We start from the raw sequence: 13710 nt of genomic DNA on the forward strand, positions 1-13710 counted from the left end.
CACACCGTTAGGCCGTCTTCCGCTCACGCCCCAACATCGTGCAGCCCGCCTCCAGTGGTGTCGCGACAGGCGTGAATGGAGGGACGAATGGAGACGTGTCGTCTTCAGCGATGAGAGTCGCTTCTGCCTTGGTGCCAATGATGGTCGTATGCGTGTTTGGCGCCGTGCAGGTGAGCGCCACAATCAGGACTGCATACGACCGAGGCACACAGGGCCAACACCCGGCATCATGGTGTGGGGAGCGATCTCCTACACTGGCCGTACACCACTGGTGATCGTCGAGGGGACACTGAATAGTTCACGGTACATCCAAACCGTCACCGAACCCATCGTTCTACCATTCCTAGACCGGCAAGGGAACTTGCTGTTCCAACAGGACAATGCACGTCCGCATGTATCCCGTGCCACCCAACGTGCTCTAGAAGGTGTAAGTCAACTACCCTGGCCAGCAAAATCTCCGGATCTGTCCCCCATTGAGCATGTTTTGGACTGGATGAAGCGTCGTCTCACGCGGTCTGCACGTCCAGCACGAAAGCTGGTCCAACTGAGGCGCCAGGTGGAAATGGCATGGCAAGCCGTTCCACAGGACTACATCCAGCATCTCTACGATCGTCTCCATGGGAGAATAGCAGCCTGCATTGCTGCAAAAGGTGGATATACACTGTACTATTGCCGACATTGTGCATGCTCTGTTGCCTGTGTCTATGTGCCTGTGGTTCTGTCAGTGTGATCATGTGGTGTATCTGACCCCAGGAATGTGTCAATAAAGTTTCCCCTTCCTGGGACAATGAATTCACGGTGTTCTTATTTCAATTTCCAGGAGTGAATTTCAATTTTAGCTTTACTGTGATGATAGTAGAAATCCACAACCTGTCTAGTTAATCCGGTTGTTTTCGTTATTTTAATATGCCCGTAGAACTTCAACCTGCGTAATTTCATATCCGAATAAATGTATGTTTGCTTTTCTGTTTCTTCATTTACTCTAATTCTGCGTATTCCGTTTACACTATAAGCGGATCGCCGAACTTTTCTCATTACTTTTCGTTATCTCTCTATGACTTCCTCAATGATTCTCTTTCCGTTCAAAATGTTCAGCCAGTTTCCATTTGGTGGCAACGAATTTAATAACCAATCTCTTGTAGTCCAGACTTCTAAATGGTTTCACCTAAATTCTCTCCGTTTTATTGGATTTAGTTCTTAGAATTTTCGGTGTCGTTTTGTTTTAGACATGTACTTCCTTTATCCTAATATTTGATCTTCTGAACTTGACTGGTTCGTTAATTTTAAGCACATGTTTTTGTTTTCGCCAATACTGGAAAAATTTTTTACTTCAAAATTTTACCCTAAGTTTTGACTGATGTACTGAGCGTTAAAAACGGTTAAGAGCGTTGTGAAGGAGTGTTTAAAACATGGAACCAGAGAAGCTCAGACTTATACTTGATGCAAACCTGAGTGACAGAAATGAAATTTTGGATTAAATATATCTCAAAGTTACCAAAGTCAACGTGAAATGCAAGATCAACAGGTTAAATCGAGATATATGTAGATCGAAGGGAGCCGCTTGGCACGCGTTGACATTCCTGTCAATACCTGACTGTAGCCTGCCTTACTTAGACAACCACATAAACAAAAGTCGAGCCTTACTTTTTACCGTCTTCCGTTTCTTCCTGTTATCTGTCAAGTATCTTCCTCTCTTATGCCCTTCTCAGAACATTTCCCACTCATTCAATTTTCCTGAATTTTACTACTGCTCTTACATCTGGCAAATAGCACATTGCGTGCACTTCCCTATTTTATCTTCCACTGAAACTTTCATACTCACACACTGGTGCACAAATGTTTCTTAATACCTTTTTTTCAAAGATAGGTTTCGTCTCAGTCTTCTTTCTCAGTGTCGAAATCTTGTCACTATGTGTTTATATTGATGCACAATTGCTTTCTAAATACGAAGTTTCGATGTTCTTGTTAACTGTTTACCGGCAAATGGTTTATTCATGCCAAACATTCCTCTCTCTGCATACGTTACGTCATTATACCAATTAACAGTGCCTCCTAGTTATTTTAAGAATCCAGTCTTCTTAACGAGCATCTTGTATCTAGTGTTCACCCCACTTCTTCTTCATCTTTCCTCCTTCCTACAAAACAGATCGTTTCCTATTCATTAATCTTGAAATCCACTTCCTGTGCCTCCTACATTAACTCTCTTATCTGCCGAGTTTGTCTTCCTCCTCTGGAGACAGAACGATGTCATTGGCAAATGCTAACAGTTTAACCTCGAAATTTATATTAACAGCTCTTCTGTCCAGTGCTGCTTTACAGGTGCTCCCTGCCATACGCGACTGAGACATGCAGTCTCTCAGCTTCACTCGCATCTCCGCCCTAAAACATTCAGATTCCCTGCTTTCAAATCTTCCTTAGTTTCCTTAAACCGCGTTCTAGTAAGTCTTATCGGATTAAACCGCTTCCTGATTCTTCTACTACGTCCGATTTGCTTTCCGTGATGGTATTGCAAGCTTACGTGAAGTCTGTTAATGGGCAATATACATCCTTACCACAAATCTACGTCACACTTTACTTTGAGTATGAATATGTGGCCTGTGTGATAGTAAAATTTCCTGGCATATAAGTTCTCTGGTATGCAGCCAGATGTCGTCGTCCAAGTGGTGCGGTATTTCGAAAAAATGATTTGTTGCCGTGTCAAGTTGTTTCCAATTACCACCAGGACCACACGAAGATGGAAATAAGTCAGCTTCATGATGAACGGCACAAGTGGGACGACACCACCCAGCTGAATACCTCAGAACATTTTAGAACATTTTTCATGACGAAAACGTCCGCTACAGTTGTAAAATTATTTAGTGGCTAAAGCCTCTACATCAGCAGGTTTCAGGAGCTCACATCCAAGTACATCTGTGAATAGTCGCACGAAGCGTCAACGTGAAAGCTGACTTAGGAGCCACCACATGTGCCATAAATGGCGCATCAGATTGAATACCCAAATGTGCCAGCTCTTGCTTTGTTAGGGTGCCTTAGGTCAGCTAAAGTTGAAAGGTGGCTTTTGCGCGTGCGCATTTGGATATTCAGTCTGATGAGCCATGTACAGCAGATGTGGTGCGTTGTAAACTACCTTCGACATGTACGCTTCGCCCTACTGTTTATACATATACCTGAAGATGAAGCTGATTTCCTAAAACTGTCGAGGCGGTGCAGTGGTTAGCGCACTGGCCTCGCATTCTGGAGGACGACGGTCCAAACCCACGTGCGGCCGTCCTGATTTTCGTGATTTCCCTAAATCTCTTCAGCAAATGCCGGGATGGTTCCTTAGCAAGGGCACAGCCGATATCCTTCCCCACACTTCCCTAATCAGATGGGACCGATGACTTCGCTGTTTGGTCCCCTCCCCCGATCAACCAACCAGTCCCTAAACCTGGTAGCATAACGATATTAGTCAATAAAAAATTGTACAACTGTAGCGGATGTTTTCATCATGAACATTACATACTCCAGTTCTAGATGTCACAGCAGAAAAAATTATGTTCAGTTATTTTTAGCTGGTATTGATTTGATTTCTGACATCTGGAATTTGGTACTCAGGTGGTGCTGGTGGATGCCCGGTCGCACAGCTACGTGCGCGACCACGCCCACTGCGAGTTCCTGCTGACGAGCTTTGACGCGCCGTGGGGCGAGGTGGAGAGTCCGCAGCACTCGCTGCCGCCCAACACGACGTGCCGCTACCACTTCCAGGGCCGGCGCCACGAGACGGTGTGGCTGTCGTTCCTCAAGTTCCACCGCGCCGACTGGGACACGGGGGCGGCGGTGGCGGGCTGCGTGCGCCTGTGGGACGGCCGGCTGGACCCGGTGACCAACAGCAGCGGCGGGGGCGGCGCGGGGGCGGTGCAGCTGCTGGGCGAGTTCTGCAAGGAGGAGGCGCCGCGCCTCTGCGACCACAGCCTGCTCAGCAACAGCACGCGCCACACGCGGCCCTGCGCGCTGCCCGAGAGCTACGTGTCGTCGGGCCCGGAGCTGACGCTCGACACGTTCCAGGCGAGCGCCCTCTTTCCGCTGTCGTTCCTGCTGCGCTACGAGTTCGTCGACACGTCGCTGGAGGGCGCGCCCGCCGCCGGCGCCGAGGCCGGCCCCTGCGACCGCGTCTTCCGCTCGTCGCCGCTGTCGCCGCGCGCCGGCCGCTTCCAGTCGCCGCGTAGCGTCTTCCTATACGGCCGCGGCGGCGCGCACAACCTCAGCTGCGTGCTGCGCTTCGAGGCGGCGCCGGGCGAGCGCGTGCGCCTCACGCTGGCGCGCGCCAGGTTCGGCGAGCGCGCCTGCCACTCGCGCCGCGACCCGCGTACCGGCCGCTGGCGCTGCGCCAGGCCGGCTCCAGCTGGAGGCCGCGCGGCCCGCGCCGCCGCCGCCGCTGCCGCCGTCGCCGAGCTCTGGGTGTCCGAGTACCCGTGGCCCGGCGTCCAGCTGCCCAGGGACTGCATCTGCTCCAGGCTGTCGGAGCCGCTGCCGATGCAGACGCTCTCCTCTTCCGTCGTGGAGGTCAATTTCACGGTCACCTTCATGAACATCACACAGGACTTTAGCGACTTCAACTTCGAAGGCGAATACCAGTTCGTGTCGGCTGCCGAAGTAGGAGATGGCTTGTCGTGCCTTGCGACAAGAGACGATAGGAGGTAAAGTGGATTACCAACACTTTACATAAATGTATGTAGCCGACTGATATGCATCACTAAAATCTGTTTCGTATAGCTTCCGAAAGCCTCTGTGACACGAAAGATTTACAAATTCCGGGTCGTTGATACACAGAGGGCAGATATTTATTATTTATTGGGTTCCGTGGCTCAGTGCGAGCCAAACTTACTTGGTCATGGAACGACTCATTGCCTTGTCAGTAGACGGGACTGCTGTGAACTCGGACCACAAACATTCACTTTGTATCCCTGTTGCGCCCCGCCTGGTCCCCGGCACGAATCCGCCCGACGGATTTGTGTCGAGGTCCGGTGAGCCGGACAGTCTGTGGATGGTTTTTAGGCGGTTTTCCATCTACCTCGGCGAATGCAGGCTGGTTCCCCTTATTCCGCCTCAGCTCCACTATGTCGGCGATTGTTGCGCAAACAAGTTCTCCACGTACGCGTACACCACCATTACTCTACCACGCAAACATAGGGCTTACAGTCGTCTGGTGTGAGACGTTCCCTGGGGGGTCCACCGGGGGCCGAATCGCACAATAACCCTGGGTTGGGTGTGGGGCGACGGAGGGGTGAAGTGGACTGCGGTAGTCGTCGTGGGGTTGTGGACCACTGCGGCTGCGGCGGGGACGGAGCCTCTCCGTCGTTTCTAGGCCTCGGTTAACATAACATAACATAACGTAACATCCCTGTTGTGGTCCCACTTAGACAGAGCTATGAGGCGAGTTAATGTGGGGCTTCAGAGGGTGCTGGACCGAGTTTGAATAAGATTGTTCAAATCAACGCCTATAAGCCCAATCCCTGTCAAGACTCTCCGAGGCTCCACCACCTCGCCACCACCCCACTATTTCTATATGATCCTCTTCAGTGAAGTCCTTACACAAAGACGCTACGTCTTTTGTCACCTTTTTGATCCCAGTACTTGGTTTAAAACAGCTGAGGACTTGTATTCCGCACCTAATATCTTCAGCACCTACGTCACACTTACGACTGCTATCTAGCAGGAGAATCCCTTGCCTAATTCTTCTAACAAAGGCTTTCTACTTACTTTAGATGTCTGCTGTAAACGTATTATAAGTATTCGAAAAGAAACAATTGGAGCACTTTCTCTTCCTAGAGACCCGATTGCCAACTACCAGTTCCCACTTCTCCAAATGTGGTTCAAATGGCTCCGAGCACTATGGGACTTAACATTTGAGGTCATCAGTCAATTAGACTTAGAACTACTTAAACCTAACTAACCTCAGGACATCTCACACATCCACGCTCGAGGCAGGATTCGAAGCTGCGACCGTAGCAACAGCGCGGTTCCTCCCACTTATCCACCTCTAGCTTTGTACCTGATGCCTTGGCCATAGAGACCAGTTTATGACATCACTGATTTAAGAAAATAGAATTTCACTACAAGGAACTTTAATAGCACTAAGTGAAGTAACGGTTACCGGCCACGCAACGAAGCTTTACAACTGGAGAATTGGCATTAGGATTCACATGAAATTTGGATACAGTACAAGAAATGAATTAGTAACTGATTTGAGGGATCTTAAGCTGATATCTGAAGATGCCTTCGCAGACAGGCAGATTATCAGGTTTATTTACACTGTGAGGTTTACATCGCAATGACCGATCAATAAACTAGGTTTGTGATAACTACATGGCAAACCGCCTAGAGCATACAGAGTGTCACAAACGGCCGAACCAAAATTATACTAAATACCACCTCTAGAGGGTGTTGCTTAGAATTACTGAAGTGAGTTTCAAAAGAAATGAGTTCCATTAAATCAAAAGAGAGATTAATTATAAATGCAAAGGTTCCAATGACGGTACCATATACAATTGATATTATCGTACACCCAAGTAAGGCAAACGCCTAATTTCTGCGGTTACGGGTAAACACACTATGGAAGTAACCAACCCAATATACAGAAGGTATCAGCAAGGACTGGGAGCCACAAAAACAAAAAACAGAATAACAAAAAAAATATCACACAGTCGGCCAGTTCCGAAAACAGGTAACAACAAGCAGTACCAGAATCAGCTGGCCAGCTGTTGTGTCAAAATACATACCTTTACGACAGATTTATTAGGAATTTACGTTACAAAATGATTTGATGCATGCCACAAGAGCAACCAAAGCATACGGCGAGGCCCCCTTTCCGGGTTCGCGTCAGAATTAATTAAGTAAGGCGTTAAGTTGTGGCAAACTATCCTGTAAAAAAACACACTCACACAAACCCGCGCACGCGAGTAAACAGAATTAAACACTATTCTAAAAAAAAAAAATGAGACCCTGGTGAGTTAAACAAGGCTGGCGTGCATTGAATAGGAAATACGCCGGACAAAGAGTTTACAGTCAAATTTTCAGAAACATTTTACAGGAAGTGCAGGTTTACGTACACAAACTATCAAGCCACATTATCTCGTAGGCAATAAATATAAAAAATTGAAGATCTCTTAGATGACGATCAGTTTGGCTTTAGGAAAGGTGAAGGCACCTGAGAGACTGTTCTGACGTTGCGTTGGTAATGGAAGTAAGACTGAAGAGAAATCAAGACACATTCATAGGATCTGCCGACCTGGTAAAAGCATTCGACAATTTCAAATGGTGCAAGATGTTCAAAATCCTGAGAAAAACCCGGTGACCTGTAAGAAAAGACAATGTCTACAAGAACCAAGAGGAAGCAATATGAGTGAAAACCAAGAACGAAGTGCACGGATTAAAAAGGATGTTAGACAGGAATGTAGCCTTTCGCGTCTACTGTTCGATCTATCTGTCGAAGAAGCATTGACGGAAATAAAGGCTCAGGAGTGGGGTAAAAAATCAAGGTGAAGGGATATCAGTGATAACATTCGCTGACAACTTTGCTATCCTAAGTGAAGGTCAAGAAGAATTACTGTACCTGTTAAATGGAATAAACGTCTAATGAGCACAGGATATGGACTAAAATAAATCGAAGAAAAACACAAGTTATGAAAAGTAGCAGAAATGAGAACAGCGAGAAACTTGATATCATAATTGGTGATCTCGAAGCAGATGAAGTTAAGGAATTCTACTACCTAGGCAGCATAATATCCCATGAAGGACGGAACCAGGAGCATGAAAAAAGCAGACTAGCACTGGCGAAAATGGGATTTCTGGGTAAGACAAGCCTGCTAGTATCAAACATAGATCTTAACTTGAGGAAGAAATTTCTGAGAATGTGCACTTGGAGCACAGCATTGCATGGCAGTAAGACGTGGACTGTGGCAAAACCAGAGAAGAAGAGAACGAACTTTTGAGATGTGATGTTACAGAAGAATGTTGCAAATTAGATGGACTGACGGTAAGGAATGAAGACGTTCTGCGCAGAATCGACGAGGAAAAGAATATATAGAAAGCACTGAAAAGAAGAAGGGACAGAATGATAGAACATTTGTTAAGATGTCAAGAAATAACTTCCATGGTACCAGATGGACCTGTAGAGGGTAAAATCTGTAGAGGAAGACAAAGATTGGAATACAGCCAGCGAATAATTGAGAACGTAGGTTGCAAGCGCTACTCGGAAATGGAACGGTTGAGACAGGAGAGGAATTCGTGGCGGGCAGTATCAAATCAGTCACAAGACTGATGACTCAAAAAAATTAATCCACAGATCTCGCATATGTGTCAAGAAAATCAGGTAAACACAGTCTATTATAGAAATACGAATGAGCGCCTTCGCTCGCAACATAAAATCGGAGGAGCGACTGCAAATAACAGCTCGACCCGAAGGGAACCAGGGTGCAGTGCGTCACACGTCAGTTAACAACAGAATTGCTGTCTGTTGCAAAAGGCCTATCCATGTAATCCACAGTATAGGCAATAAACGGTTCCTGCCTCGCTACTTACAACGGCAGCGTAGCTGATACTTATTCTCCTACCGGCGTAATGGCATCAATAACAGCCCACAGGTGAGGCAGTCCCCTCAGAGGTATGTTCAGCCCAACAGAGTGCTCACATGTCATAGATTAAACCGCATCTAAGCCCGCCCGGTTACCGTGCGGTCTAACGCACGGCTTTACGGGCGGGAAGGAGCGCCTGGTCCCCGGCACGAATCCGCCCGTCGGATTTGTGTCGAGGCCCGGTGAACCGGACAGTCTGTGGATGGTTTTTAGGCGGTTTTCCATTTGCCTCGGCGAATGCGGGCTGGTTCCCCTTATTCCGCCTCAGGTACACTAAGTCGGCGATTGCTGCGCAAACAAGTTCTCCACGTACGCGTACACCACCATTACTCTACCACGCAAACATAGGGGTTACACTCGTCTGGTGTGAGACGTTCCCTGGGGGGGTCCACCGGGGGCCGAACCGCACAGTTACCCTGGGTTCGGTGTAGGGCGGCAGAGGGGTGAAGTGGACTGCAGTAGTCGTCGTGGGATTGTGTACCACTGTGGCTGCAGCGGGGACGGAGCCTTTCCGTCGTTTCTAGGTCCCCGGTTAACATACAATACAATACAATACAAAACCGCATCTACAACTTTCCACGCCGCTGCCAGCGAGTCACTTGCCTAGCAGGCACCTGTATCTTTGTCCGCACTTGTTCATGCCCGCTCTTGCGGGCAGCCGTCCTCCAGTATCCCAGCAACGGGGCAGTGACACACGTAGGGCAGATACAATAAACTGCTCCGCGCAACAGGTGTCACACGTGCATGACACACTAACCTATGATAAGTTACACACTTTCAACGCGTGGTTAAATTTCACTGTGTCTGTAAAGGAATAGAATGAAATAATAGATAATTGGGATAAAAGTTTTATTACGTAATTTCACAAGCAAAATATCCACAATATACTACGAGAAAACTATCTAGCTTATCATGCCAAAAACACGAAAGCTTTAAAAGGCGGTGCAGCAAACCCTTCCTTATTTGCGGGATGACAAAACACATTTGTTGTGGGGTGGGGGGGGGGGACGACAAATGCAATTGCTTATAAATGTATTGCGTTCATATTTTCACTGTAATACAGACACAAATATAAATTTGGGTAAGGTGTCAAACAAAAATGCCACTGCTCTGCTACCAGAGACCACGGGTCTCTTATATCAAAATACGCAACAAATACCTCTGAACAATTTAGTTTTATCGTTAGATTTCTGGTTTATCATATAGCACAATTTCTATTACAAGTTTCAAAGGTTTGTAGAGGGGATTTACTAGCTAATGTTTTGACGTCTCGAAACACACCATTTGGATATAAAATGGAAGATCGAATACGCTTCACAATACGCACTGTGTGTGAAGAGGTTGCGCTTGTCAGTCCCTCAGGTATTTACGAAATCGCATATCATTTTCGCCGGACTACAGTAGCTGCAACAAACTGGTTCGTTCGCATCTAGGGGGATTGATAGTCGTGGTCCCAGGACGTACCACTCTCTCGAATTTGTAGTGGACACCTTTCGTCAAATAGAAGAGAGCCAGACGGCGAGAACGCGAAACACAGACCATGCCATAGAGTACTGAGTACAGAGTTCAATCCGCCCACTCTGTGCATACCGTGAAGCGGGAGATTTGAAAGCGATCCGATGTTCAACCACATTTTACCTCAAAACCCGGGAAATTAATGAAAGAGAAAAACAAAGACTTCTTGGAATAGAAACGGAAAACTGGAGGAGGAGGAGCGTAATCTCAAGACTGGATCACATAGGAAATGAGGAAATACGGAGGAAAATGGAAGATGGAAATACTGTTATGGACACAACGGGAACAAATATCTTACTTTGGTATGAGGATCCTGAAAGGTTAGAGATTAAAAGATGATCGAAACGAGTAGTGCAATGGATTCACCTGGAAGAAGTAAAAAAGTTAGACCAGCGAGAACATGCAAAGCACACTATCTGCAATTTGGAGACTGGATGGACAATAGACAGTGGGGAATGGGAAACTGTGATAGCTGCAGTAAACTCGCATGTATACTATTCATTGCTAGACGTGAGTTTATTATCACAAGTTTACCTGCTATGTCCCCTGTACAATCGTAAAATTTCGTAATAAGAATTGTCAGACACCCTGCATATAAAGCATCCGTTCAAACAGTTCTGGGACTCATTTTATTCGGGTGTATAGGCGACGACACCGCAGTATCTAACGTGGCAGCTTGAACTAACCACACTGTAAATAGTAGATGTGTATTCGACCAGTCAATTTTGATCAGGCATTGTTAAGTACAGGATGTACGGCTGAGGTGTGTCAACGTTGCAGTGTCACAAATGGTAATGGAGAAAAGTGTGTGCAAAGTTTGTCCTGTAAACCATGATCCCTAAACAAATGTAACGATGTGAGTACGCCTGCCGTGACTTAATTGAAGTGCAAATTCTGGACAGTTTTTTTCCGGAAAAAATCATCACGGGTTGGTGTTATGAATACAAAACGGGCTCTAAACGACAAACTGCAGAGATTCACATGAAAGGTCAACGTTTTGACAACTAAACTGACATTGAAGCCAATGCGATACACGAGTTGACCATCGTCCCACAGAAAGAATTTTCTGACAGCTCTGCATGTTGTAGGATCGTTCTGTGAGTTATATTCTATTGAGTGGGAGAACATAGAACACATGAAGAATTAAAATCATCTTAACTTTTCTCTATTTTTTTGTTAATTAAGTTTCGGATCGTTTCGGACTGGCGGGAATAATGCAGATGTAAGACTACTATGAATACATAATTTAGAAGTATTTAGGGAAGAGAAAAAGAAACAGTGTTTTCATAAGATAAAAATGTGACACGTACCCGACATCACTACTAGAGGTCCATGATGGTTTTGACACAATTGATATTGATAGACAGTGTTTTAACTGCCGTATGATCGATATTGTATGCTAAGGTGTTCTGTCGCCGCCAGAGATTTACCGTAAATGAGTGAGCTGGTAGTGTTGACGACCATCTGACTCAGCAACATGCGCAGGTTGCGCGGCTCCAGCGGCGAGATCACGCTGCGCAGCCCCGCGGCCCAGCAGCAGCAGGCCAAGGCGGCGGCGGAGGGTGCTTCCAGCAGCGCGCTGCTGTCCGGGGACGGCGCCGGCCTCGGCTGCGTCAGCCACCCCTGGCTCATCGAGCCGGAGGACTCGGCCAACAGCTTCCTCTACCTCAAGATCCGCGGCTTCGAGCTGCCCTACAACGCTCGGGAAGATGCCTGCCCCACGCTCAATCGCATCGTCGTTTATTCTGGCGTCGATACTCGCGACCCTAAGGTATGTACATACGTTATAAGTCATCAACCATTCTACTGCTGTCCCTCATCTTTCATCAATACCTAACAATTACACCCAACATGCAATGACAGACAAAAGAGGTGAAGCACCCAGAAGACGTGATTGGATGTCATCAATGTCACTTCATAAATGTACACCATCAGCGGGTACGTAAATGATGAGTGTTGCAACTTTCTGTCACAGATAGAACCGTCACCAGAGTCCAGCAGTGTTGTTGCTGTTTTAGCCTTTTATGGTATGTAAGGACCGTGAACAGTGTCAGGCATGAGGTGGACATAGAGATGCCACGTACGCGTGTGAGATACCATTATCAGCACCCAACAGAGTTTGCTAGGGCCCTCATTGTGAGTCATCGTTAGCAGGCTGGTCGAATGGTACAATATCCAGATTTGTGAAGTATTCCGTTGTGACAGTGGCCTGACGTTGGATCATATGTGAACGAGAAGGCACGCATCCTGATCAAGGTTCTAGTCGGCAAGGCCTGACCACCATAAGATAGAATTGTCGTATTGTGAACCAAGCACGTCGTAACCCCTTCACATTTGTACCTCTGCCATCCTAAAACAAGTGATGGACGCTCTGCTACATTCTTTGTCTTCCGGCATCATTGGCCGGAGACTAGCAACAACTGATCTAGGGAAGTACAGTCCCATATGCAGGCTGCCGGTAACATCAGATGGGAAACTGCGGCGTTTGGAGGGGTGCCACGACCGAGAAACATGGACTGCTGATGAATGACGTCGCATTGTGTTCAGCAATGAATTACATTTCTACAGCGTACTGAATGACATTGGTTGGTGAGCGTGACGGGGACCTGGAGAGACATCCCGTTCTTCACACGTGTTTGGCAGAGAGGTGCAACTCCTGATGTTGTGAAGGGACGAGAAGGAGCAAGACATCGGGAATGACTTCAAGACGGCTGGTAGTAATTGCAGGAATTCCAACGGTACAACAGTACGTCACGGACACCGTGCTTCCTCATGCTTTACTTCTCAAGAACCAGTTGCAGTAGTTGGCCCGTTGGTCTCAAAAAGAGGATGTAACGGTATTATGACACCATTCTCAACCTAATCAGTGCATGTACCCAGACCATAGTGGGTGCAACGTCGTACTGGTGAGCCCATTGGTGTTGTCAAGTTCTTTGTACACTTCAATCGATTTTGTTCACTGAAATAACATGACATACCCTTTCAGCCCGTGAAGTTTCATTTCATTTCTTCATCCCTTTTCGGGCACTTCACTTTCTTTGTCAGACAGTTTGATACATTTGTCATAATCCAGTATTGGTTCACCCCCTTTATTTTGCACCTGTTCCTGGGCTGACTTTCGCATATACCCCACACGCCCGGCGTTTCTTCTAGTAAGGATCTTCGTTAATCTGTTCTGCACTTCTTAAGTCACCGTGCACTTAGTAGTTAGCGTTCTTCGCCAACACAGCAGCTCAAGTGCTTCCAATGTCTTCCTCTCCAGATTTGCAACGGTCAGCTTATTACTTAGATGCAATGCTGTGCTCCATGCGAACACTTTCAAGAACATCCTCGTCACTCCCATATCAGTATCTGTTATTAACAGGGAACTGCTGCAGAGGTAAGTTTTCTTAGGCTGTATTAATCTACTTTTGACTCTTCCCTTGCTTCAGCCCTCCTGCGTAATCTTGCTTCGCAGGGACGAAATCTTTTTCGCTTCTTTTACCAGTGTGTCTATCCCTATTTTGATGTTGAGTAAATCGTTACTCTCTTTCCTACTACTCTTCATCACCTACCTCTTCGCTTTGATTATCGTTAAGCTATA

The 13710-nt window shown here is 46.9% G+C and overlaps 1 protein-coding gene across 1 annotated transcript in view; it reads left to right on the plus strand.

Moving 5' to 3' along the window:
• The window catches only part of LOC126483700 (uncharacterized), a 195523-nt gene that overhangs the window by 144660 nt on the left and 37153 nt on the right, over positions 1–13710 (plus strand). The window contains exons 6-7 of the mRNA XM_050106829.1: positions 3595–4676; positions 11613–11898. Coding sequence (XP_049962786.1) covers positions 3595–4676; positions 11613–11898 — 1368 coding nt within the window. The remainder of the gene's footprint in view (positions 1–3594; positions 4677–11612; positions 11899–13710) is intronic.

The sequence above is a fragment of the Schistocerca serialis genome, chromosome 1 (assembly GCF_023864345.2).
Source record: "Schistocerca serialis cubense isolate TAMUIC-IGC-003099 chromosome 1, iqSchSeri2.2, whole genome shotgun sequence".
NCBI lineage: Eukaryota > Metazoa > Arthropoda > Insecta > Orthoptera > Acrididae > Schistocerca > Schistocerca serialis.